Genomic DNA, 25,930 nt, shown 5'->3' on the forward strand with positions numbered 1-25,930 from the left:
AAATGTGGATTATATGCAAGTCCCTCTGTCGAATGACACCATGATGTTCAAAGTAAACCGTGGCACGTTCTGAAAATATCAGAGTATCACGCCCGCCGTGAATTTCACTCAGTTGCCAAAAATGGAATATGCGCCAAGTTTCGATTAAGACTACAGAGGTGTGTGGTGTCCCTCGTATACGACGCTGAAATAAGATGGCTGAAATCTGAAAACGAAGAGGGTGCAATTACACACTTTGAACAATGGCACATGCGAGGGGCCTGTCACACCTCTGCCTTTCAGTAGCGACGAATACATGCAACATGGAAATAAATTTCAACATCATGAGACCTCAGAGGAGAAAGAAGAGGGAGGAACTTGTGTGAAAGAGGAAGAGGCAGAGACGGGAAAGAATGTAAACGGCAAAAAAGGTCATGTTAATGCGTGCGCCGGGAAAGGAAGGCAGAGAAGGGGAGGGGGAGGAGAAATGCGAAAATGACTAATTAGGTGAGGAGAAGCCGAGAAGCCGCAGAGCGCACGCTGGGCGAAGCCCTTTGATGTGCTGTGCGGCAAATGGGAGGAAGGCTGATGCGCGTTCGTGTTTGAACACGTGGTTCACATGAACTGCATGAAAACGCCAGCAAAAAGCTGGTGGTTTCATGAGCATTTTGAGCACTTGAATTCTCGTTCCTCAATGCGCTTGCGCGCATTTAAGGTCACGAGACCTAAAAATCAAATAACGGGGTATATAGGAGGAGTTACCACCCCTTATTCCCTACTGCATGTACCAACATCTTTCAGTTAAATTTTGTTACCCCTCTTGGTCACTGGCCTTCTTCAGGGTAAAGAGCCCTCATGATGTTGGTCTGTGTCACAATATGATCAATTAGTACAGAGTGGTTAAATCAGTCTTACTTGTATTTCAGTAACACAGTCGCCATTAATGTCTGTGAAAAAGAAATGAAAAATCATGAGTGATCCCCTCTAAACTCCTACAAATATATAAAGAGATATAAAAAAAATCATTCTATTCATCTATAAAAAACACAATAAGCACCCAACACCCAGTGATGGTATGGACTTGGTAACCATATGGAAACTAGTGGTTAAAACACAGAAGCCTTCACAGTGAGGCTACCCTCAGAGTATCTTACCCGAGTTTCATAATGAAATCTCCAAACCCGGGACTGTCATGGGGACACCGCCCTGTAGTCACACACTGCAGGATAGAACAAATACTCAGCCACATTTTCCCAAAGGTACATAATTGGGTAATTTTTACAAGACTTGCGTGATTTAACATCGCTTTCGCTGTGTCTTTCACTTGTAATGGAAGCAGTGGGTAGTCAAATGTCACTTAAAAACCGAGACTCTGTAAGGTTCTTTGTTATTGCGCTTCATGCCCTACTAGGGAATTAATCATACCATCTGTATGTTTACTTTCCATATCGCCTCCACAGTTGTATCAGGACCAAGATATTGGAAGGAATTATCACTAATGTGACATTAACAGCATATTATTGGGGATTAACACCATTGTACCACAACCAGCATGTGCCAGGGATGATATCACCATTTTGCCTGGGAATTGCCACTATTGTTGCAGTGCCAGCACATTTTCAGTGATCACCACCATTGAGCAGGGCCTTCTTTTTACTAGGGATTACCACCACTGTGCAAGGGCCAGCATTTTACCAGGAATTACTACCTTTGTCCTTTTTCCGAAATGCTAGTTTCTGACACTCTAAGAATGTAAGATGGCAGATTCACAACCATTGCTTGCTCTGGAATCTCCCCTTGCTGCTGGTGGCTCTGACAAAGCTTTGGTCCCACACATCTTTGTTCATATCCCTGAACTCCCTTTAATTCTTCCTCGTCCACGTGCTATAAAAGGACTTTAAAGATGAGCCACTTGTCTAGTAATTATTTCTAAATTGTACATGTCTAGATGAAGTACTTGTCTCCCTGACGGTCCACGTTTTGGGAGTACTCTGTTTTGTGACCTATACTTATTAGAACTTGAACTTCCCTGATTGTTTGTTCCTAATATTCCAGTAGCTGCTGGTGCTTTGCAAAAATACTACTTGTCTCTCAGGGAGACAAGTAGTGAAGAAGAACAGCTGTCTTAGTACTTCATCGAAGTTGAGGAGAGGAGTTGGCCTAACGGCTAGGGCGGTCAACCTCGAATCTGGGGAACAGGGTTCGAGTCTCGGCAATGACGCTGAACCAGTACTTAATTTGTGCAGGTGCTTTCTGGTGCTGAGCACTGGCACTTATTTCTCCGGGCCGGGTGTATTGTAGGGGTGGGCAGAATTAATAATTCATAAACATTCAACATAGGAAATCCAGTTTGATGCACGCCAAATGCTTCAAATCTAATCCAGTCTCCTTGTTGTGTGGGGCCTGTCTTGTTTTGGGCTCTACTGCTAAGTCTTGCGCTTGTTTTTACTTTTTTGTATCAGGCATGGGAAGGGTTAACGAAACACTGGATGACTGAGGCAGGAGGGGTGGCAGCACCCATGCTTTGCATGCAGAACACTAACACCTAGACCAGCCGAGCAACTGAGGCCCTGCACTGGAGTTGCCAAGAACTATACAAGTGAAGCAAGAGTGAAATAGCAGACACCCCACTGCCGAAAACCATGCACACACAGAAGTGTACATGTGCGACAGCAGAGCCAGGCCCTCTACCTACAGGCTGAGCTGGGAGTTCCTGCGGTGCCTCCTAAGCACTGGTCTCCACTCCCGAAGTTCACAGACACCTGATCTGATTCAGCTCAGATCCCAAACACCGGCAGGTCTGAGATTATTTTATTGACGTTGCCCTGGACAGTGCATTCAGTGAGAAGGGAACAGCACAGAACAGAATATGAAACTGTCCTGCACAAGTGCTCACTCACACCTGGCATTAAATGCTGATCACTTTTGGCATGCTCCTGTGCAGGGAGGCCAACATTGCCTACCAGGGAAACTCATGTAAAGCGCTCCAATATCTTCAGTCGAGATATCGCTATATAAAACTGCAGGTCAAAAAAAAGCAATGCAGGTTTTGAGCATGAATCCCTTATTTCCACCCCCTCCCATCCTCCAAAACATGCCCAGCGTTCCTCTGAGACACTACAGCATGCTTCTTAAGAGCTGTACGGTCCGGTGTACCATTTCATGCCAGGTGTGATGTCTCTTTCAATGCACAAGTTTGAAGCTGTACTGGCAAATATGTCATTCTCATAGCACTATATGTTTTGAATGGCAGACTGCGTCAAGAGTGTTGCTTATAAGGTGATATATATTGGTGGTAAATGGACAGTGGGAGCGTCCAACAACTGCCATGCCAGTGTGCTGCGTGGAGGGATAGTGGTTTTCCTCCTTTTCATGCAAGTGTCGCAGAGGGTCCACACACAGCCTTTCCGTGGCTTCTGGGTTGTTCTTTGGCCCAGTGTGGAAGGTGCACAAGCAGGGCACATACCACACAGGAGAATGCTCTGTACCTACTATTTGAATCAAAACTTTCAAAATCTATGAAACTTAGCGTAGGCTGCAATTCTTTCAACTTTTGGAAGTGTGCGCTTCACAAACCCAGGGAAGTAATAGAAAAGATTAAACACCTCAGATAGGTGGCTTGGGGAGGGAAATCTAGAGATGAAAGGTGGTATTTCCATTAGCCTAAAATAATTCTTGGTACTGTTGAGCCTGAATGCAGGGTCTGGGAGTCAGTGTAGTAGTGCATTCATTGCATCATCTGGGTTTGGCCTCATTCATAGCATTAGTTCGAAACCTGGCAAGGCCATGCAGGCTTTCCTTCTCAAGACAATATGAGTATTCTGGAGTTGGAAACACAGGAGTGAACGTACGTTTCACAAAAAACCTATTAAGAACTGGAAGCAAGCATACAAAACAGTGAGGAACAGAATCAAGAAAAGGTGGATCTAATGGATGATAGCAGGAGAATAGTGGCCATTAGTACACCCGGTAAAATGCACCAGGGCCCAGATGTGGGAGTGGCCCAGTTTGGCTTGCACCAAGTGATAATATTTCAGAGGGTGTCTGTGCCCAGGATGTGCAGTCCTGGTCTCATCTTTGGCCTTTAATGCTGCAGCTTAATTTAGGAACCTACACAACACTAGTGAAAAAGTGTTGGAAGGCCTTGCCGAGCTCAGCTATACTGCTCTCCTCCGACAGCCACAGCACAATAAACCCACACAGGTATTCTGCTATTTCCAGAGCATCAGCGCATCCCCACGTCTCTGCCAGTGCTGCTCTCTCCCAAGCCGTAGTTCTCACTGGCTTGGCAGTGGCCCTTCACTCACAGCTCTGCTGTGCTACCTCAGCCCTGAACTTGGGCCTTTAACTGACACTTTTATGAGGATTACTAATTGTGATGCCACAAAACATCTTTTGATGGCAGAAAACCTTACCACAGTTAGAGAATTGCTATTGTGTGTCTTGGACAGCACAGCTATGCATTGATGAGACAAGCCAAAAATGATACTGCTCTGTCACCCTTCAACTTTACATAATGAATTACTGTATAGGTAATAAAGCAGAGGTGTACTCTTTTAGTGCTCTCCCTCAGTATCTGCTTTTCTTTCTCCCATTCACACCTTCCTTTCTCTCCATTATTCCTTCACTTTCTGCTCTACGCCGTATTTACCCTTAATCTACACCTTTTCACCTTCCCTTCTTTCACTTCCACTTTCCTTTCACATGCTGTCTGCTCTTCTTCCCTTGCCTTTCTCCTCTTTCCAATATTCATTCTCATCATGTTCATCTTCAATCTTGCACTCTCAATCTCTGCTTTCCCCACTTCTCTTCACATTCTTTGTGTACTGTATCTATGTTTTTCCTTCAGACCTCTCCTCCTTCCACACACTCCCTTTTATGTTTTTCTTTCTTGAGTATATATCTATATCCACTCCAGGAACTGTGTTTGATGTCAGGGACATAAATTTAAATCTTGATGTGGCCACTCAATCTTTTTTCTTTCTGAGGTCAATCAAATTAGTGCCATTGAGGTGGATAGCATTTGTATTTGGTGTCTAGGCCCCCTCTGGTGAATATGTGTTTTAAAAACATAATTGGTGTGTTAAGGACACAGATATGTATTTTAATATTTGGTTGTTCAATTTCTTTGCAATATTACCCAGCCATTATCCCCTATGTACTTCCGTGACACAGTACCTTTCAAACACGTATCCATTCCCATGAACTCCTTTCTTTCCTTCTTGCCATCTTTTTCTTTCCTTGTTCTCATCCTCCGCACATCCAGCCATGCCTCCTTTCCTCTTTCCATTCTTGCTTCCTTACACCCTCACTCATTCCCCATCGTCCCTCCCTTTGTGCATTTCTTCCCTCTTCCTCCTTTCATTCCTAACTTTCTTTTTTGCCTGCTCCTTCCTTCATCCCTTCTTTAATTTCTTCTTTTCTTATCTTCAACCCTTCCTTCTGCCTTTCTTTATCATTTCTTTTCGTCTTTCTATTCATCCATCACACATCGTCCACTTCCTTTCTCCCTCATTTCTTCTATCCCTTCATGTCTTCTTTTCACATTATTTTCTTATTTCTTCCATTACTCATTTAAATCCTCACTCCAGTACTCACCTTCCTGCCTGCATTTGTTGCCATCTTCTTTAATGTATTCCTTCCTTCATACCTTCAAATCTTTTAAACAGCACAGTACAAGTACATTCTCTTTAGTTTATAATGCTGCCTCTGTCCCTCAAATGATCCTACAAATGGTACATTTTGAGATTTACACACATTTTCAAATTTGAGTTCACTTTTAAGTTGTTGTCATAGGCTTCTCAAATGTTAAAATATGTTATATTATATTGATTCATATAGCACACTAATCACCCAAGAGGGTATCCAGGCCCTTGGGCAGGTGTGTACGTGTAAGTTCTTCGATATGCTTATGTGAAGAACTAGGTCTTCACCTACTTGCGAAACTGAAGACATGAGGAGTTACCTCTAATGTGTTTAGGGTTGTGGATGTGGATGGGGCCAATAAAGGAAGTGGGTGGAGCCACTGGACGTTATGGTTGGAGCCGGGGAAGTGGGTGTGGCCTTTTAAAAATGTGGGCACCTGCACTTCATATTTTACAAATTAAGCACTGCGCTGAACATCCTGTGATTCTGGGCAAATCACTTAATCTCCCCGTGCCTCCTAGTGTAATGCAACTGGTGCTATGTAAAGCGCTCTGATACCCGGTTCGGGTCAAGTTCGCGCTATATAAGACTCTCTAAAAAAAAAAATGGTAAATATAAAGTTCAAGCGGGGGAAGAGTTCAAAGCAGATTAATGTGTTCTATCCATCCCCCCACAACTCAGCGAATTGTCTGTGCCTTTGAGACTACTCATCACGTCAAAAATTATTAAATATTTAGATTCCGATTGCTTCAAATAATGAAATAATGTATCAAAAAAATGGCGTGGAGACGTCTAATAATACTGCTCTCTTCACAACCGCACTTCCTACTGAGCACTCTGTCATTATCAAATCACCACAACATGAGCTCACTACTTTAAAGTCAACCAATACGTGCCTAGTAAACAGAATGACAGCAAAGCAAGGATTGGTGTGAGTTGGGGAACCCAGCACTCTAAAGGAAACAGGGGCAGATGTGCTGCGGTTCCCCTGGCTCGTTCAGAAGCCTAAAGTACACATGGCTGGTTGGCCACAGTAACAGGCTTGTCTAACCAGATATGTGCATCAGGCTTTAGCTGCTGACTGGCAATCAGCAGAATTGGCCACGCTCTGCCCTATGCAGACTCGGCCAGACAAACATTTAAAACACGCTGCGCGCAGTGAATAGTAATATGGCATTTGATTTGACACTTTTTAAATTGGCAGTGCATGCGGGGGTGGCGGGTCAACACCCTCTGCTCAAATGAAGAAACCACCACTGCAATGTTCATCAGTTGCATAAGGAAACGCTTTTATGTAACTAAATGTCTTAACATCTTTTCTCAATTTTAATTATTTCTGATTTGTTATGAGCCTTTTATACTCATCTTCACTGGATCTTCACTTACCTCAAGATGGGTGTACTAAAAATAGGTCCAAACGTGTCATTTTGGGTGTAGTCAATGTGATCACACTTCCAAAATTTGAATCATTGCTTATTTGTGTGATATGCCTTGAACTGAGACAAAAGCAACATTGAACCAAATGTTTGTTTCACTTATCATACGGTCAGCCTTTGAGGCCATTGCTAACGTATGCTATTTATTGTATTTTTTTTAAACTTTTGAACTTATTGTTTGAGTGGTGTACTATAAGATGTCATGAGGTATGTTCTGCGAAAAGTTATCTGTAAAACAACAATTACTTCCAATCTTGAACAGTAAAAATCTGCATTGTGATTGATCTGATTTTAAACTCAAATTGCAGAGCCCAGTTATTTTATCTAGAAAATCAAAATTGACCCTTTCGGAACTTGACCATTACAGTACATGACGGTAAACTTTGAATTGGTCTATATTGAAAGCTCACCAAAAGGAACTGACTATTCTTATGTAGTAGCAACCATCTTAGTGGCCTCATAGATGGACTGCCATATGGTTAGTTTCTACATACACATAGAAACTGCAAGTGGAAAGCAGATTATTTCATGGAAGCAGCTGTCCTCTCTAATAAACTGATTGACAGAGGGTCTCTCAAATGCCTCGAATCAAGAGGACTCAAAAAAGCACGGTATTTTCCCTGTGAATCACTACTGAATCCGCAGATTAAATCTGGCAACCACCATGTACCTTGTGCCATCACATTCAGTCCATGAATTAAGGTGACTAAGATGATCAAAAAATACTGATCTATTTTAAGTACCAGCTGACTAATAATGGAATCTTCCCTTTTCTCTTTCAAAAGAGGAAAACATATTTGTGACCACTTGGTCAAGGCCATGTGCTAGAATCCCACTATTAACTCCACTACGAACTCTCTCATTAGTATCTGGGGTCTTCCACTCGATTACAAATGTCAAAATTGCTTGGACTGTCTCTGAACCAGTAATACTAAACAATTTAGACATGGGAACATAACACGTACACTGGGACACAACACAAACTGTGACTCATGTAATGACATTTATGCTATTTGGTGTCCCTTTAACCTCCTTTACATTGGCAAGACTATGCAGAAATTTAGACAACACATTATCTACCACAAGAGCCGTAGTCATTGGTAAACTGAAAACTCACCTCTTATGGCTCATTTCATTGCTCATGGTCATTCCAAGTCTCAACTGAAATGGCAATTTATAGATCAAATCAAAGTCCTCTAAGAGGTGGCATCCTTCAAGATTTACTAAATAAAGGCAAATGTCATTATATTACTATACCGAAGTCTTTGGTTTACTTGAATAGAATCCCATGGTTCATTTTGGAAATTTGTCATTCCTTTGTAAAATATTGTGAGCCTTTTTAGACTCATCAGGTTCATTGCACTACTCCATGTGGAATGTGCTCTCCAATTAATTTATATGTTTTTTCTGAGATTCTCCTCAATTCTGTCTACTATTTCTGGATTATTATGGCTGACACCCCATTTGGCCAAATGCTCACTTTTCATACCTATCAATTAGTTTTGTCCCTCATGTCCTTGCGTATATCACATGATAGACAAGGGCATTCTCCTTGTTTCACAGATGCCGGACTCTTGTTGCTTGGTGCTTACACAGGTGGCATTGGTTGTCCTACGGCCTGTGTATTGATTCCATTCTTGCCGGGAGCAGTTGCCATGTTAAAACGATGGTTTTGTACTCTTGAATTGATGGCCATAACCCATACATGTGGAGTCTGATTTTCCTAGTGCTGCCTTCCTGCTCCACTCTCCTCTCTACTACTGGACTAATGCCGTTTTTCGCATCCATATATATTGCTGGCCATTTCCAGTGATGGTGATCTTTGATTATTTAAGATCCACATTTTGGCATTGCTATCTAATTGCTGAGACACATTCTTGAATTCTTCATCAACTCTTCATTCTGGTATCTCTTTTTTATTATACTGTTTTTTCAATTGGATGGTATATATTTTATAGTTGCCTTCTGGACCATTCTGCTATGTCCCGGTCCTTGTCAAGTACTTACCTCATGTTGTCCTTACTAGCAAATGGATTTTTCTTGGATGAATTTCTAGAGAGGATAGTGTGGGCCAGTTTTCCACCAAATAAAATAGGATGTTGATTCCATCCCTTAGAATATGGAACCAATGACAGTTATACTGCTTGCATCATCAACATTCAGAATCCTGTAAGAGACCTGCTCTAAATAGGCATAGGGAAGTCCGGTAACAGTTATGGAAGATCTTCAAGTAAGAAAAGTTTAATCTATATTCATGCAGGAGTTTGTGAGAGTTCAGCAGCTCTTTCCAATCGTCGGAAGAGTATTATGGAGTGTAAAGCATCTTGCCAAAATGTTTTGGAAGCTAACACTATGGGGCATAGAGTGCGAAGTCAGTTAACAATCCCTTAAAGGCCTGATATTACTCCCTGGAATTTTCCCAGCATCTCGATTTACACCCTTAATGAGGATTGTAATATACTTAAGGGGCATCCACCCAAGATTCTAATAATGCAATGCACAAGCTGGTAATACCATGTTGGTCTAATGCTAGATCAGAAAATTAAATAACATTATAGAATCATCTTTCTGAAGGTGTTCCACTTGGTTGAAGCCAGACAATTTCTATGTTTTCTAGTTTACGGGGATCCTCCTTAGTAAGTTCTGCGTTTGTGCCTGAAGCCTGGCTAACATTCATCATACCAACCTCAATGAAAAAGGCTAATCTGGACCAAGTTCTAACCACTAAGGAAGACAAGTGCAGGGTGAACAGCGGTGCCCTACACTTACCTGCCTTTCAAACTCAAACAATGGATCGTTCTACAGACAATTTGATAGAGAAGGGCTGTGGTGGAGTCTCTGGTGCAGGAAAGGGACACATCTCGATCACCCCTGAAAAACAGCTTATTTGAAAGAAGGAAGTATAAGTGAAAACAGTTTTGTTGCCTTGGGTCCTATCTAACTGTTTTTACCTCCCCTCCCCTCCCCTTCCCTCCCACCCCTACCCCACCCCACCTGTTTTGCATTAGGCCTAAAATGCTAAATGCTGTTGTTGTTCCTGTATAAATTGTGGTTGTGAGACCCATGTGTGCATAACCTGTGTGCTCTTCGAAATTTCAAGGGTTCAGAGAATTGAATAGGCTAGGTCTTTAAGTTCAGATAATTCAGAAGTGTTTGGTCAGCAGTAACTATCATAACAGCTGGGTCAAGTAAGCCAGATTTGATGTTTCCCTGCCACAACCTGGGTCTTAGTGCAAGTAATTACTTTCTTTTGCTATAGGTATCATTTGAATGGTCTGCAGTTTTACATATAGGAAGGAGCTATACTCTTTGTTTTGAGGCCTGTATTTTGATGACAGAGGAGACAAGGTATCACTGACCTTCGATTAACACGATTCAGAGATCCACTTATGCGTAACCTTTGTGCTCTTTTAAATTCTAAGGGTTCAGAGAATTGAATATCCTGCAGAAGAGGAATGAAGTTTCTCAGTAAATCTATCATGTTTGCTTTTTTGTTGTTGTTCGGAATGCAATATATACATATGTTGTCTCTTCACAAACAGTCCTCCTGGTTCATAACTTTGAATCATAGGTGCCGAAGTTCAGCACTCCAGTCCAGTTGTGTATGCATATTTCTTTTGACTTCTTTCAACCTACTTTCAGTTGTAGTCCAGAAAGTCTGCAGGAATGCAAAGACAGATTTCATGGATTTCATCCCTGTGAATACTTACTTAGCCATCGTAGAATTAAACGTGCCATTTTTTGTATTATTGACGGAAATGTCCTTCATTATCACAATTAGGATAATTTCTATGGCCTTGTGTGGCTGTTGTCTGAAGCTTGCTTGTAACTGCTAAAGGCCTACGATAAGAGCAGTTGCCTCATCAGTCTTCATGAAGACTTTGATATGAAGAGTGGGAAGAAGGTTCACGTACAACTCCTTCTCAGGGAACGTGGGGTGCCAATTATGGCGTAGCTCATCGCCATCTGCACGTGTGGCAGGGGTCAAATCAAGGAGGTGCTGTTGCCCCAGTGATCTGGTTTTTCATTGTATGTCTAGGGGTAATGCACTGAACCATACAGGTATATACCCAACCCAATACAGTTATAGATCCTTATGAATGAGGTCTCAACTACAGTGGAGACCATCAGAATAGTTGCCAATGCTAGAAGCACTGTCAAGAAGCTTGAAAGGATGCGTACAGGTCAGTTACGGATTTCTAGCATGTAATACCGATATTGTATATCACAATTGCCTCTGCTACTTTGTGTGTGTATGGCCTGTGATTTGATCAAGGGATTGTCTTATTAGGATCCTCTTCAAGAGGACGTTGTTGTGCTCCTAGTGGTTTCAGAGTCAGCTGTACAGTTGTGGGGGGAAGGAACTGCCGAACCCACCAAAATCTCTACATAAATAAAGCAATAATAATTAGAGCAGAGAATACAAGATAAAACAAGGTTGGGCAAAAGTGAGCCAATAACACTACTTTCACAGGCCCAGCGCTGCCCTTAGTGTGGAAAATGGGCTGACTCTCCCACAATCCTTATGTAGGCCATGAGTGGGCACATTGCACATGCCGGCTTCTTCGAAGGCCTGTCAGTGGATAAGGGTGTTTTTCACATTGTATACTCTCTAAGCTCATCAGCTCCACCTAGCTGCAGCGGAATAGGCAGTTAGATCATACAGGTAGCCACTGCCAAAAGGGTCAGGGCTCCAGATAATCATCCGCCCTCTGCTGGCAGGTCAATCTCGGGAGCTGCCACCACTTTGGGAGCAGGTCTGTGCAGCTACATTCGTACTTCAGGCAGGATGCACTGATCACACAAGCAGAACATGCCGCTATGTTGAGTGTCACCTTTCCTCTTTCAGGATTGTTGCACAGTATTACTCCGCTTTCAAGGGCGATGCAAAGAATCTGGTAAGTCCACTCCTCTAGCCAAGGAGCATCCAACTTGCGCCATAGTTGGTTCCGTCTTGTATTCCTCCCCCTCCCTTAGTATATTCTTAATTCACCACACCAAAAAACTTAGTGGGCACATTGTTTTGGGAATGTTCGGGAGATCGCTTTTGTCTGACATATAGCTACCTTGTTTGCCTTGGTAAATATAGCTTTAATAATGTGTCCTGTTTTAGCCGTTTAAGAAAATCTATCTGCAGTTACACATTTGATTTACGCTTCAAAGACAACAGGTAGGAACCTAAACAAAGCAATTTTATTTTGGAAACATAAATGTTCAAGAAGAGCTATATTTCACTGACTTTCAAAAATGGGGCTATTAATTTGAAAGAGCGGGCAACCCTACCAACTCAATAATCCCTTTGTGGCTTGGTCAAAACACAGTTCTTATAGGATCTCTGCTCAGCCAATGGTAGCTATGACACAAGCAGCAGGCAACACCAATAAAAGTGTGTCCCAACCCTACTTAAAAAATTGAGAAATATTTAATGACAGAAAGACACCACAGAAAAGGGGGTGGTGATGAACAGAGTGTCTGAATTAAGCAGACCACTCTTACCCAGTCCAAAGATCAGGGCTTGATCCATCACCGTTATTTAGCTCACTGCCCCATCCCAGCTCAGAACCTGGCTATATGCAAATTAGTCTGTCCCTGGCCCAGTGCATCATGGGAACAGGGCAGACCAAACTACCAAGCCAATTCTTCACCAGAAAGGAGACAAGCTACCGGGGACCGGTTTCTGGCATTTCAGCAGTGAGCAAGGGACTCATGTCTGAGTATACCCTGCCACACCTATAGTGGCCAAAAACGATTCAGAAAAGGGGGTGGTGATGAACAGAGTGTCTGAATTAAGCAGACCACTCTTACCCAGTCCAAAGATCAGGGCTTGATCCATCACCGTTATTTAGCTCACTGCCCCATCCCAGCTCAGAACCTGGCTATATGCAAATTAGTCTGTCCCTGGCCCAGTGCATCATGGGAACAGGGCAGACCAAACTACCAAGCCAATTCTTCACCAGAAAGGAGACAAGCTACCGGGGACCGGTTTCTGGCATTTCAGCCTCGTCGGCCCGGCTTGCTTGAATCCTGATGGAGCAGTGAGCAAGGGACTCATGTCTGAGTATACCCTGCCACACCTATAGTGGCCAAAAACGATTCAGAAAAGGGGGTGGTGATGAACAGAGTGTCTGAATTAAGCAGACCACTCTTACCCAGTCCAAAGATCAGGGCTTGATCCATCACCGTTATTTAGCTCACTGCCCCATCCCAGCTCAGACCCTGGCTATATGCAAATTAGTCTGTCCCTGGCCCAGTGCATCATGGGAACAGGGCAGACCAAACTACCAAGCCAATTCTTCACCAGAAAGGAGACAAGCTACCGGCTGTTCATCACCACCCCCTTTTCTGAATCATTTTGTCCACCATAAGCGTGGAAGGGTATACTCAGATGTGAGTCCCTTGCTCATTGCACCATCAGGATTCAAGCAAGCCGGGCCGACGACGCCTGAAATGGCAGAAACCGGTCCCCGGAAGCTTGTTTCCTTCCCAGTATAAGAATTGGCTTGGTAGTTTGGTTTGCCCTGTTCCCATCATGCACTGGGACAGGAACAGACTAATTTGCATATAGCCAAGTTCTGAGCTGGGATGGTGCAGTGAGCTAAAAAACGGTGATGGATCAAGCCCTGATATTTGGACTGGGTAAGAGTGGTCTGCTTAATTCAGGCACCCTGTTCATCACCACCCCCTTTTCTGAATCAGAAAGACACCACAAGCATCAAATTAAGTTAGGGGGAATCAGTGATTATGATTTTTAAAATGTTAAGGCAAAAAGCGCCCAGCGAGATGTCAAGCCCTGTGGAAAAGCAACAGTTTGTGATGGACCGAGACCAAGGCGCAATTTCACCCAAACTGCGATAGTGCGGAAGTCCGACACCAAGTCGGTTTTCCCAGTCAGCGGTTTTACCTTCAGACTTTCGTCTACCAAAATATAAATTCCATTATATCCTACAGGATTTATATTTCAGTGGATGGAATATCCGTTACTGTTGTGACGAAGTAACCTGCCCGCAAAGATCTAATCAGGCCCTTAGTCTCCAGCTAGTGGGATAGTTTCTCCTGGTTAGTTCTTCAGATCCTAGTGCCCCAGGGCAGGTTTCTGGACAACAAGTCTCTCTCCAGTCAATTACCCTACAGGGTCTAGTCCTCTTTAGTCAGCTGGGCCCTTTTGGAGTCAGGAGTCCTTTTGCTATTGTGCCCCTGAAGCAGGTAAACAGGAGGCCAACGACTTGCCCCTTGGAGAGCAGTTCCAGTCCCTGGGTGCACTCAGGCTTCAGAGGTCCTTAAGTCCTTTTGCAAGTCTTCTCGAAATAGGAGCCAGAAGTCCGGATTTTTCTGCCAGCAGGGCGCTTCTTTTTCAAATTGAGTTTTTACAGGTCTAGGACTATTCTGAGGTGGTGCAAGATTTATCCAGTGCACTACCCAGTGACTGGTGGAATTCTACCACCCAATTGTAAAAAAAAATTCTGAGTCCCCCACCTCCTTTTGTGCTTCTCTTTGACTTACTCTAAAATTACCCTGTAACCCCTGTTTCAGAATAGTGGAACATAGCTGCCACCAGGTAGACCTGTCTTCAGCTTCTTGGCCGCTCTCCTACTGTGTCTGGAGCCTAACTGTATTGGAGGATCTTGGGAATGAATAGAAGATTCTCTTCTTTGCATCACCAAATCTAAAAGAGCTAATGTTAAAGATACAGTTTTGTTTGCCATCTGTTACTGTCCACACCCAGATAGCTAATGCCTTCTAAGTGATCAACAGTTTACACCCATTGATTTGTCCTGTGCCCAAGGCAAGCCATTGTCCTCTGCGCACAGTTGTGAACTCTCCCAGCCAAAGATATATATTAGAGCGCCTGATGTGTGATGAGTGGCAGAATGGTTTTAATCGAGTTCTGGCACAGGCATGTTTTTCTAAAGTTAATTTTCAGCTAAAGTTATCAAAAATCTGACTTCACCATTAAGTGAGATTTTAAAAACTAAGCAGGAAATAACTATGAAGCATTTTTCTAGCACTTCCCTAAGTGGGGTGGCAAATAAAGATGTTCTGAAGCCTATTTGCGAAAGATATAGCCGGACCTACAGAGTGAGATAGCTGTTGCCTTTAATTTCACTGTGCGGGCACGGTAACCCCAAAATGTGGTATTCCCTATTTCTATGTATTAGCGCCCTGCTCCTAAGAGGCACACGTTGAGTGAATTCTGAATATTAAAAATATGCATTTTCTATATGGCAAAGGCAGATTTCCCTGCCTTGAGTCACTACAGTGCATTTAAACAGCAGCCTAGCCAGACCACAGTGGTGCTCCTGACAGAAATAATGTTTAATATTCTTTGCAGCGTGCACATAACATTTAATTTTCCATCCCAATTAAATATGCCAAATAGGGAGTTTCAATTTCAGCGCGTGTTTTAGAGGGGAAGCAGAATCATAGGCACTTTATTACTGGTTAGCAGTGGTAATGTGCAGAGTTCACAGTCAAGTAAAAGTAGAGTTTTAAAAAAAGGTGAAAATCTAAGGTGACCTTGCAGAGAAGGCCACTATTTATTGATTACACTTTTTCATGCTTAAAAATTCAGAGTAAAAGACTTGATAACGTTTTTAATTATATGATGTGCAGAGAGCAGCAGTTTTAGTTTTCTTAAAGAACCTCCGAATCAGTAAATGTTATTTTGCTTTGCCTACCAGGTCTGCTCCTATCTGCCGGCTTTAAGCCGAATGGGTACATGTGAGGAGCGCCGAGAACAAAAAGTGAAAGGGAGGAAAGCAGGGCAGCGTCCTGGCCTGGGGTCTCAAAGGGCATTACTGACTCTGAATGATGAAAAGCGGAGCCACGCCGACGTTCTACCTGATCTCCCGTAAGTAATGACTATAACATCTCCACGCCAGCTTTATTCCGCTTTGGGGGACAGCTTCTGACCTGACACATTTCTTGACCTTTATCTGACCTGTGATGTCTCTAAGTTACTGACTGGATGAAAGCTTTGTGATTTTCACCTACGTCAGGCATCTTTTCCCCATGTTATAGTTCCACATCCACTAATGTCTAAGAGCAGCGTTTCCCAATCTGCGGATCGCAACCAACTGGTGGGTTGCTGGCCAATTTCTGGTGGGTCATGAAAGAGCAATAAATAAAGATGCCTTTAAATTTTGTATTTCCCTTGTGATATTTGCTGTGCTTTGAAGACACTGGTCAAATATCAGGCTATGCCTTGAACTGCTGCCTATTCTTTTAACTTAGAGGTGGTATTTTACTGTAATTTGTCTTGCTGCAAACTGAGAGAAGTTTGTAAAGTGAACTATGTGGTCATCTTGCTGGGGTACATGGAATGGGAAAGGAAAGGCTGCAGGATGACATTGTTTGTAACACAAACAACTTTAAATACCAGATATGAACTGTACATATATTTAAGAATATATTAGCAGTTATGAAAGCAAAAATTAAGCCCATTTTTTGTAATTTAGATGTGTGATGAAAAACAATATTTTAATAGAATCAAAATAAATCAAGACACTTTTACTTAGTGATACACAAATTATAAGTATTCACTGAAACCTTATTTCCCAGCATTATCATTTCTGTGCTATATAGTTTTACCAGTAAAACTGTAAATGGAAATTATGCTGTCTGTAAATGACAGTGCACTACCACAAAATGCTTTAGTAATATATTTGCGAGTATCCTCCAAAACACAGCACTCCTTACATACTGTACCACTCTCCTGCTGAACCCATTTGCCATTTGCTACACACTGTGTGAAGCTAGGATTTTTCACAAAATCGTTTGCTGCTTTTTTTGTGTTGAGAATTTGCTCACTTTATGTAATCATTCAAAGTCAGCCTAATTGTGTATGATTTCGCACATAAATTTAGAAATATGGATGTGGCCTAATGGCCAATGTTGCCAATTTCGAATCTGAGGAACCGGGTTTGAGTCCCGGCGTTGGCTCTGGGCAAATCACCTAATCTCCTATGCATAAAAAATGAATTGCTGTGTTTATAATAACTGGTCGCACTGGGCTGGACTGTTCCCATTGGGCGCGGGGTCAAGACTGATTTGCATATGGCTGATTTTAAACTGGAATTTCAAGGGGAGCCCAGATCTCTGTACTGGGGTGTATGTATGACATTGTTCTGCATTCTGTCCATCAATTCTTCTTTTTCCTTTGGTGATATGGGCATCACTATAATTGTGTGTGCAACCGTTCTACATCAGGTAGAGTGGTTGTTAGACCAGTGAATCCCTCCATATATGCTTGACACTAAGCCTAGCCGTTTTATCTGGCCTCCCTAGATGGGTGCTTCCCAAACTTTTTAAAACCACAACCCAGTGTTTAGTACAAGAAACTTTCGTGACTAACCTACCTTTAATGAACACGAGGCAGTCAATTTTCTAATCTAATTTAAGCATTGTTTGGTGGCGCACTGTCAATTACGGACAGCGTATTTTCCACCAGGTTTGCACAGACATATAGTTTTCCTCATAAAACTGTATTGATATATTGTGGCAATTGGGTTTCATTAATTGTGCATCACCAAGTAAAGGTTCTAGATTTGTTTTATCCCATTAAAATCTTTGTTTCCCTCACATTTCAGAATTACAACAAAATGTGCTTCATTGTTTCCTTCCTAACTGCAGAATGTGTACAGTTAGTTTACAAGTATGTACATTTTCTTGTGTGTTACAAACAAATGACATCAACAGCCTTTCCTTTGACACTCTCTATATCCATCCAAGATTACTGTACATTTCATTTCACTTTTCTTTTCCTGACTGTAAACTGAGAGAAACAAATACGCAGCAATTGGTCAGAAGACTTGGCCAGACATTTGACCTCTGTCTTTATAGACCGGCAAATGTGACAAGATAAATACAGAATTTAAAGCCACCTCTATTTATTGCTGAGCTTTTAGAGACTCAACAAAAATTGTCTTCCGACCCACAGTTTCGGAAACACTGCCCTAGATACTACAAGAGAGTCGGACAAACAGACTACTGTTACTGAAGCAGAGAAGGCTGGCTTAGTCAGACTCATTCAGGAAATGAAAAATCTTGGTTTGACAGTCGTTGATATCACAGAGTTCGTTTTGTCCACTGGTGCCATGAGATCTTTCAGAGAGTCCTCTAGACAATATCAACTATCATCCCCTTGTCTTAGTGCCAGAAAGGGGACTGACTAGGGCAATACATTTTGGTTTCTGTCTCCAGATTGTCACGAATATGAAGAGCATTGTGGCCCATGATGGCAGCTGCCACTTCAGCACTGTCTAGTTCCACAGGCACAAGCATGGTTTGGCAAGGGGGCTAGTAGATTGGGAAGCTCGAGGTTGCAGTCCATTTATGCAGAGTCCATGAGTCTTGAAATGTGGGAAGAACTAACAGCGGTGTATGAACTAGGTCCTGGGTACAGAATAGAAACACGCTATGTATTTGCAACAAAAGTGGCATAATGGTGAGAACTATTCCAAGATATATTCTTTCCAACACATACCCGTAACATACATCTTACCAAATTAAAGCTAACAAAGGTCCTTAATGTCAGTACTAGGAATGTTGGGAAGTTCAATCAGAAAACAAATTAGAAGTGTGACAAGAAACCTTACAACAGGATTAGACAGGTGTCAAGGACAAGGTCTTGCATTTGGACAGGAGAGGATGGAACAAGATGCAAAAGAGTCTTGCACGAGGATGGATGGGCAAGAAAGGAGTAAAGTCTTGCATCTGGGCGAGCCTGCACGACAAAGGCAAAGTCAAAGATTGGAAACAAAGTCTTGCAAAAATCTGTAAAATTATTGAGGAGAACATTGATAGAATGTCCTACAACTGTGGTTAAGAGGTGGATTATACAGTACCATTGATAGAAACTCGTTCCGTCTAAAAGTTCGTAATTGAGCTGATGAAGAAAATGAAGAGTTGCAGATTACCATAGAGGATAAAAAACGGAGATCATGTGAAAATTGCTAGTCAGTAGACACATCGTTGACTAAAAACTAAAATCCACCTTGGCAAAAATGTTCAAACCAGCTCCACACTGCATGAGGCGGCACCAAGAATAGGGGCATCGGGCGTAAAGATTGACTTCTGGCAGCCCATCTTGCTCTGGAAGCAACCCTCCAGGCTGCTGCCCTCTGGGGAAAGTGCTAGAGTTTCACCATCAATCAAAAAGGGTTTTGTGAAGCTCCACTACTCAAGGCGCTGGGGGGTGGGGGGGCGGAGATGCTGATCCATCTGGTTGTGGAGGTTCATCGGAGAGCCAGCTCTCTTGAGGTCCTTCCTGAACTGGGTCAACAGCGCGGATTGCCTAAGGTGGAGGGCTACGGTGTTCCAGGTCTTGGAGGCATGGTAAGCAAAGGATCTTCCTCTGGGTTCAGTCTTGTGGATCCGTGGGACGGAGGCCAGGGCGAGATAGGCGTAGCGAAGTTGTCTATCGGGTGTGTGGAAAGCTAGCCGGTGGCTCAGATATTCTCGTCCTGCATCGTGGAGGGCCTTGTTGGCGTGAGTGAGGAGCTTGAAGGTGATTCTCTTGTTGATAGGGACCCAGTGAAGTTGTCGGAGGCAATGTGTCATGTGGCTGTGGCGGGTAATGTCGAAGACCAGTCTGACTGCTGCGGTTTGCACATTCTGTAACTTCCTGAACTGTTTCTTGGTGATGCCGGCGTAGAGTGTGTTGCTGTAGTCAAATCTACTGGTAATGAGTGCTGGGGTGACCATCTTTCTGGATCCTACTGGGAGCAATATGAATGTCTTTCAAAGCAGGCAGAGCGTGTGGAAACAGGATGAGTATACTGTGTTTATTAGGAGGTTCATTGAGAGCGAGGAGCCCAGTAAGATGCACAGGTTGCATGTCTGATCCGTATGGGTGGGAGGAGTTCCTAGTGCGGCGGGCCACCGGGAGTCGTTCTAGGCTGAGGGGGTGGGTCCCAGGATGAGTACTTTAGTCTTGTCCGAGTTGAGCTTGAGGCAGCTGCCTTGCATCCAGGTAGCAACTGTCTTCGTTTCATTGTGAAAGTTGGTTCTGGTGGCTGTGGGTTCGTTAATGATGGAGATGATCAGCTGGGTGTCGTCGGCGTAGGAGGCGATGTTTAGTCCATGGCTTCTCCAGTATTAAATCTTTCATAGATTCACATGCTTGTTTCTTCCCTGTCGTCATGGTGGGAGTCTCACAGTAACAGAATGACTATAGCAGTTTCATAGAGTAAAACACTGCATAGAAAGTCCCATAGGGAACCATTATGTTTGGTTGCCAAACCACCTCATTATTTGGACCAAAACTCATCCAATCAGCTGCCAGCCATGACATCACACTCCCCAGTAGAACCATCATACCTCAGATTTCCAACCGCCTTCGTGTGAAGAGGAGTCTCCCTGAGCTCTGCTCAGTTTACTTCCTGTGAACATTTCACTTTGCTCAACTGAACGTTGTCTTGCTTCTGGATTGAGGTACTGTTTTTTTCCTTTAACTACAATGGCTGAAAGCTATAAAAAGAGGCTTTTCAGGCCCTGCAGATCCTGTGGAAAACCTAGACTTTATTCTGAGGATCCACATAAGGATTGCTTATACTGTCTCCACCCTAAACATGTCCCTAAAGACTGCAAGCATTGTAGGACTTTTTCGGATAAAACCTTGAGGGACAGGGAGGCACGTTTATTATTGTGGCTTCAAAAGAAGAAGTCCACTTCAGATTCGGTCTCTGAAGAAGAAGTTAATCCTCAGACTCCCAAGAAAAGAAAGTCTTCGGCTCCTGAAGAGAAATTGATTGCTAAAAAGCAAAAAACCAAAGAAAAAGAGTCTTCTTCATCTTCTTTGCCTCAAACACCGTTGAAACGACCCTCTGTTTCAAGGGAGGTGTCATCTGCTCCCTCATCCAAGGTAGGAGCATCTCCAGCTGTAATTCCTGTCAAAATGACGACGACACCATCGAAGACGACGATTTCGACGACAACAGCTTCGTCGACGACGAAGACAACGCCGTCGACGAAAGGTTCGACGTCGAACTCGTCGACGGGAAGATCAGCTTCGACACCGTCGTCGACCGCGCCGCCGCCGACAACCTTGTCGACAGCATCCGCGACGACGACACCATTGACGTCGATGACAGCGTCGACGATATTCCGAATTTCGACGACGAGAGGAACTTTATTGACGGGAGACTCGTCGACAACGCATTTCAAGTCTCCGAAGACAAAATCCTCCATTAATTTAAAGTCCTTCCACCCGTCGACGACGAAAAAATCTACTGACTTTACTAGTTGGACCAAGGTTTCACAGTTGCCACCTTCAACTCTGTTGGAAATGCAGTCTAAGGGTGAGGAATCTGGAGTAGCTTATAGTCCATCCCAGCTACAGATAAAAAGTCAAGACACTGATGATGAGGAGTACCAGGAGGTGCAGGAGGTCTTTTCTTTCCAAGATCTTACGACTATGAAGAAGAAGAGGAGGTGCAACAAGAGGTGAGAGAGGAAACTGTCTCTATGCCAATTTTCCTAGTAACAGACCTTCGCCATATGATAAATGACTACTATCGCCGTTTCCCAGAGGCAAACACTTCCACCTCAAAGTCTGTTACAAGTCCTGGTCAGGTTCAGAAGGCTCAGCCTCCACCTCTACCTACACATTCCATTAAAAAAATATGCTCCCCTCCTGTTACAATCAGAGATGATCTGATAGAAAGTGACGGAGATCAACCAGAGGAAGGTGAGCTTCTTCGAGATAGCCCAGTTGGAAATAAATGGGATGAATATGTTATCCCTACTACACCATCTCCATCGCCGTCGCCAGCCACTTCTCCTTCTCAAGATATTGGAGGATTCCATGATATAATGGCGAAGGCCTCAAAGAGATTTGAGCTCCCGCTTCCAGTCAAAGAGGCAGAATGTTTCCTTTACGACTTTAAGGAAGAATCACGTAAATCCTTCCGATCAATCCCAATTATAGACTTCATTTGGGAAGAAGGGTTAAAATTGATGAAAAACCCTGCCTCCGTTGCAGCCGTTGCAGCCGTTGCAGCCTCGGTACCGAGGATAGAAAAAAATTATCAGGCACCTGAATCTTCTCCAGCGTGTTTAATTGGGCATCCACGGCCGGAATCTGTGGTGATGCATGCAGTGCAATGCAACTCAAAAAATCCGGTATCAACAACTGCAGCGCCTCCGGACAAGGAAGGAAGACGCATGGATGGAGCGGGGAAGAGCTTTGCTGTGCTGGCAGCAGCAGCAATAAGGGCTGCAAATGCCTTAGCTTTCCTCAGTAGATACAATCGCCAGATGTGGTCGGATATAGCTCCTTTATTGTTTCACTTGCCAGAAGATAAAAAAGAAGAGGCAGCCACCATAATCCAGGATGGTTCCAGAGCGGCTTCTGAGTCCATCGATATAGCCATGGATATGTTGTTGCTTTCCTTTTGTCAGATGGCAGCGGCTGTAGCGCTGCGAAGACAGGGATGGCTTAAGGATACTTCGTTTAGACCTGAAGTGCAAACTAAGATAATTGACATGCCATTTGACGGAGAAAATCTGTTTGGTAAACATATTGATAAAGCCCTTTAAGGCATCAAGGCCGACACTAATACGGCACGGGCACTAGGATCTTTGCAACAAGGGAAGTTTCAATCCTTTCGAAGGAGAGGGTCAAGAGGACAATATACTCAGAGACCGGCATATCAATCTGGCAGATATCAGCCTTACAATCAACAGGGATATCGCCAGTTCTCAAGTGGTCAGCAGTTTCGCTCCTCAGGTACCACATATCAGCAACAGACAAGAGGAAAACCATCGGCAAGAGGCAAGCCTCAACAGTCTAATAGAAGACAGTGACGTCAGCTCTATTCTACCAAACATGGAAGTCCATTACAACGGACAAATGGGTTTTGGACATAATCCATCAGGGCCATACCCTGGAATTTATACAGGAGCCTCCGCATCAGCCTCCTATCCTCCGAAAACAGCGGCACCTGTCAGCTCTAAAAATGGAAATGTTATCTCTCTTGCGAAAGGAGGCAATAGAGGATGTGCCACGTCATCAACAAGGGAAAGGCTTTTATTCACATTTCTTTCTAATAAAGAAAAAACTTACAGGGAAATGGAGGCAGGTAATGGACCTAAAAGTTTGAACAAATGCATCAAAAAGATTTCATTTTGCATGTTATCCCTTCAAGAAATATTACTACTTCTTTGCCGGGGAGACTATCGAGCATCCCTGGACCTCTTAGATGCTTATTTTCATATTCCAATCCACATAAAACACAGAAAATGTCTTCGCTTTATGGTGGCGGGGCGCCACTACCAATTCAAAGTCTTGCCATTCAGTCTGAAGTCAGCCCCAAGGGTTTTCACGAAGTGTATGGCGCCAGTGGCAGCTCACTTAGGACTTCAAGTCTTCCTGTACCTGGACGACTGGCTCATAAAAGGCGCTTCATTTCAGGAAACGCAGCTCTCTCTGCAGCGTTGCATGGATCTCTTCAGTCGTCTCGGTTTGAAAGTCAACATGGAAAAGTCATGTCTTCTCCCGTCTCAGTCTCTTCAGTTTCTAGGAGCTATGCTTCGCACAAAAGAAGCGAAAGCTTACCCTTCAGAGGAACGGGTTCAAAAGATACTAAATCTGGCATCTCTTCTGCGAAAAAAGCAGTTCACTTCAGTGAGGATCTACAAGTCATTGTTGGGAATGATGTCTTCTTGTATCCCGTTGCTTCCCAATTGCAGGCTACATATGAGGCCTCTTCAAGAACTTCTGGACAAACAGTGGATCCAATCTCTAGGATCTTTTGAAGATCGAGTGTCCATCTCTCCTCAGATAAAAAGAGCTCTGTCGTGGTGGACAATCAGAAAACACTTAACGAAAGATCTGATATTCGAGCCTCAACATCACAGTTATGTAACACATCTCTGTAAGGTTGGGGGGCTCATTTTCAAAACTTGGAAATTCAAGGACATTGGTCAGAAAGGGAATCGCAACTTCACATCAACCTACTAGAGTTAAAAGCAGTGTTCTTGGGATTACAGGCTTTTCTACCCAGAATCAGAGGTTCCACAGTTCTAGTCAGAACCGACAGCACGACTACCATGTTTTACCTGCTAAAACATGGGGGTACAAGGTCGGAACTTCTCTCAAGACAAGCGCAGGAGATTTGGAGGTGGTTACTTCTCCACAACATCTCGCTGCAAGTGCAGCACATTCCGGGAGTGAACAACTCGAGGGCAGATGCTCTCAGCAGATCTCCAAGTGCCTCTCACGAAAGGGAATTACATCAGGATCACCTGTTCCAGGTCTTCCGCCTATGGGGAACCCCGTCACTGGACTTTTTCGCGACAGTTCGCAACTCAAAATGCAAGCCCTTCGCAAACAGATTCCATCAGAAAGGATCGTGGGGCAATGCTCTCCAAATGTGCTGGACAGGAATGTTCGCATATGCCTTTCCCCCATTCCTTCTAATTTCAAAAGTGATCCGGAAAATGAAATTAGAGCTGTGCCACTTGATTCTCATAGTTCCAGCTTGGCCGAGACAAGCGTGGTTTTCTGATCTCCTCAAGCTGTCAGTGGCACCCAGGATTCAGTTCCCACTCACTCAGAATTTGATTTCCATGAACAAAGGCCAAATTCTTCATCCCAATTTGAAATCGCTCAATTTATTGGCATGGAACCTCATGAACATGAGTTTCAATCTTTGATTATTTCTCAAGAATGCAGAGAGATTCTTTCCAAATCACGGGCGATCTCTACGATCAAGACCTATACGGCAAAATGGAGGAGGTTTTGTCAATGGTGCGCTTCTCTAAATCTTCATCCTTTTAATATTTCTTCAGAACAAAACCTGCCTTATCTTTTGCATCTGGCTAGAGCAAAACTTTCTCATGCTTCTATAAAGGTGCATTTGGCAGCTATCTCAAGATATAGAAGACATCCTGACCGTCCATCTCTCTGGTCTCAGAGAGTAATAAAGGAATTTCTCAAGGTACTTTTCAGGACATTTCCTCCAGTTCACCGTCCAACAGTCTCATGGCAGCTTAACTTGGTTCTAGCACAACTCATGAAGTCTCCTTTTGAACAGATACATAAAACGGATTTGCAATTTCTCTCATGGAAAACGGCCTTGCTTTTAGCTCTCACTTCAGCAAGGAGAGTAAGTGAAATTCAGACTTTCTCGATTTCAGAACCTTTTCTCCAATTTCGTCCTGACAAGGTTGTCTTGATGACAAATCCTAAATTCATCCCTAAGGTTCCATCCATATTTCATCCAAACGAACCTGTGGTACTGCCTACATTTTTTAAGGATCCTTCGTCGCCTGCGGAGCAATCTCTACACTCCCTAGACGTCAAAAGATGTCTAAAGTTCTACATTGACAGGACGAAGTCGTTCAGAAAAACAAACCAGCCTTTTGTAGCATTTTCTGGTCCAAGAAAAGGGTTGGCACTTTCAAGAGCCAGTATTTCTAGATGGATTTCTTCGGCTATCTCTCTGTGCCATGACAAAGCCGGTAATCCTCTCCAATCCAAAGTACATGCACATTCCACCAGAAAAATGGCAACTTCTATAGCCTTTTTTGCAGGAGTGTCACTTCCAGACATTTACTGAGCAGTAACGTGGAAAAATGTGCACTCTTTTACTAGACACTATTGTCTAGATACAGCATGGCGACATGATGCAGCAGTGGGACAAGCAGTTCTTCACCATCTATTTAATTGAGGTATTGTTCAAGAGTTTATATATATATATATATATATATATATATATATATATATATATATATATATATGTATGTATGTATGTATATATATATATATATATATACATATATCAATGTGTATATATTTGCTTTCTTTCAAGGTTATACTTTTGCTTTATTGGTATTCTGTGTGTTCAACAGACATGCTGTGTGTACAA

The 25,930-nt window shown here is 43.2% G+C and overlaps 1 protein-coding gene across 8 annotated transcripts in view; it reads left to right on the plus strand.

Annotated features, from left to right (window-relative positions):
* SLF1 (SMC5/6 complex localization factor 1) overlaps window positions 1–25,930 on the plus strand; it is a 786,836-nt gene that overhangs the window by 529,388 nt on the left and 231,518 nt on the right. For all 8 annotated transcript variants that reach the window (XR_013607070.1, XM_078675388.1, XM_078675391.1 and 5 more), the window contains one exon: window positions 15,740–15,909. Coding sequence is in view for 7 of the 8 variants with exons in the window: in XM_078675388.1 (XP_078531514.1) it covers window positions 15,740–15,909 (170 nt within the window). In the remaining variant the exon portion in view is untranslated. The remainder of the gene's footprint in view (window positions 1–15,739; window positions 15,910–25,930) is intronic.

This window comes from Lissotriton helveticus, chromosome 2_1, assembly GCF_964261635.1.
Source record: "Lissotriton helveticus chromosome 2_1, aLisHel1.1, whole genome shotgun sequence".
Lineage (NCBI taxonomy): Eukaryota > Metazoa > Chordata > Amphibia > Caudata > Salamandridae > Lissotriton > Lissotriton helveticus.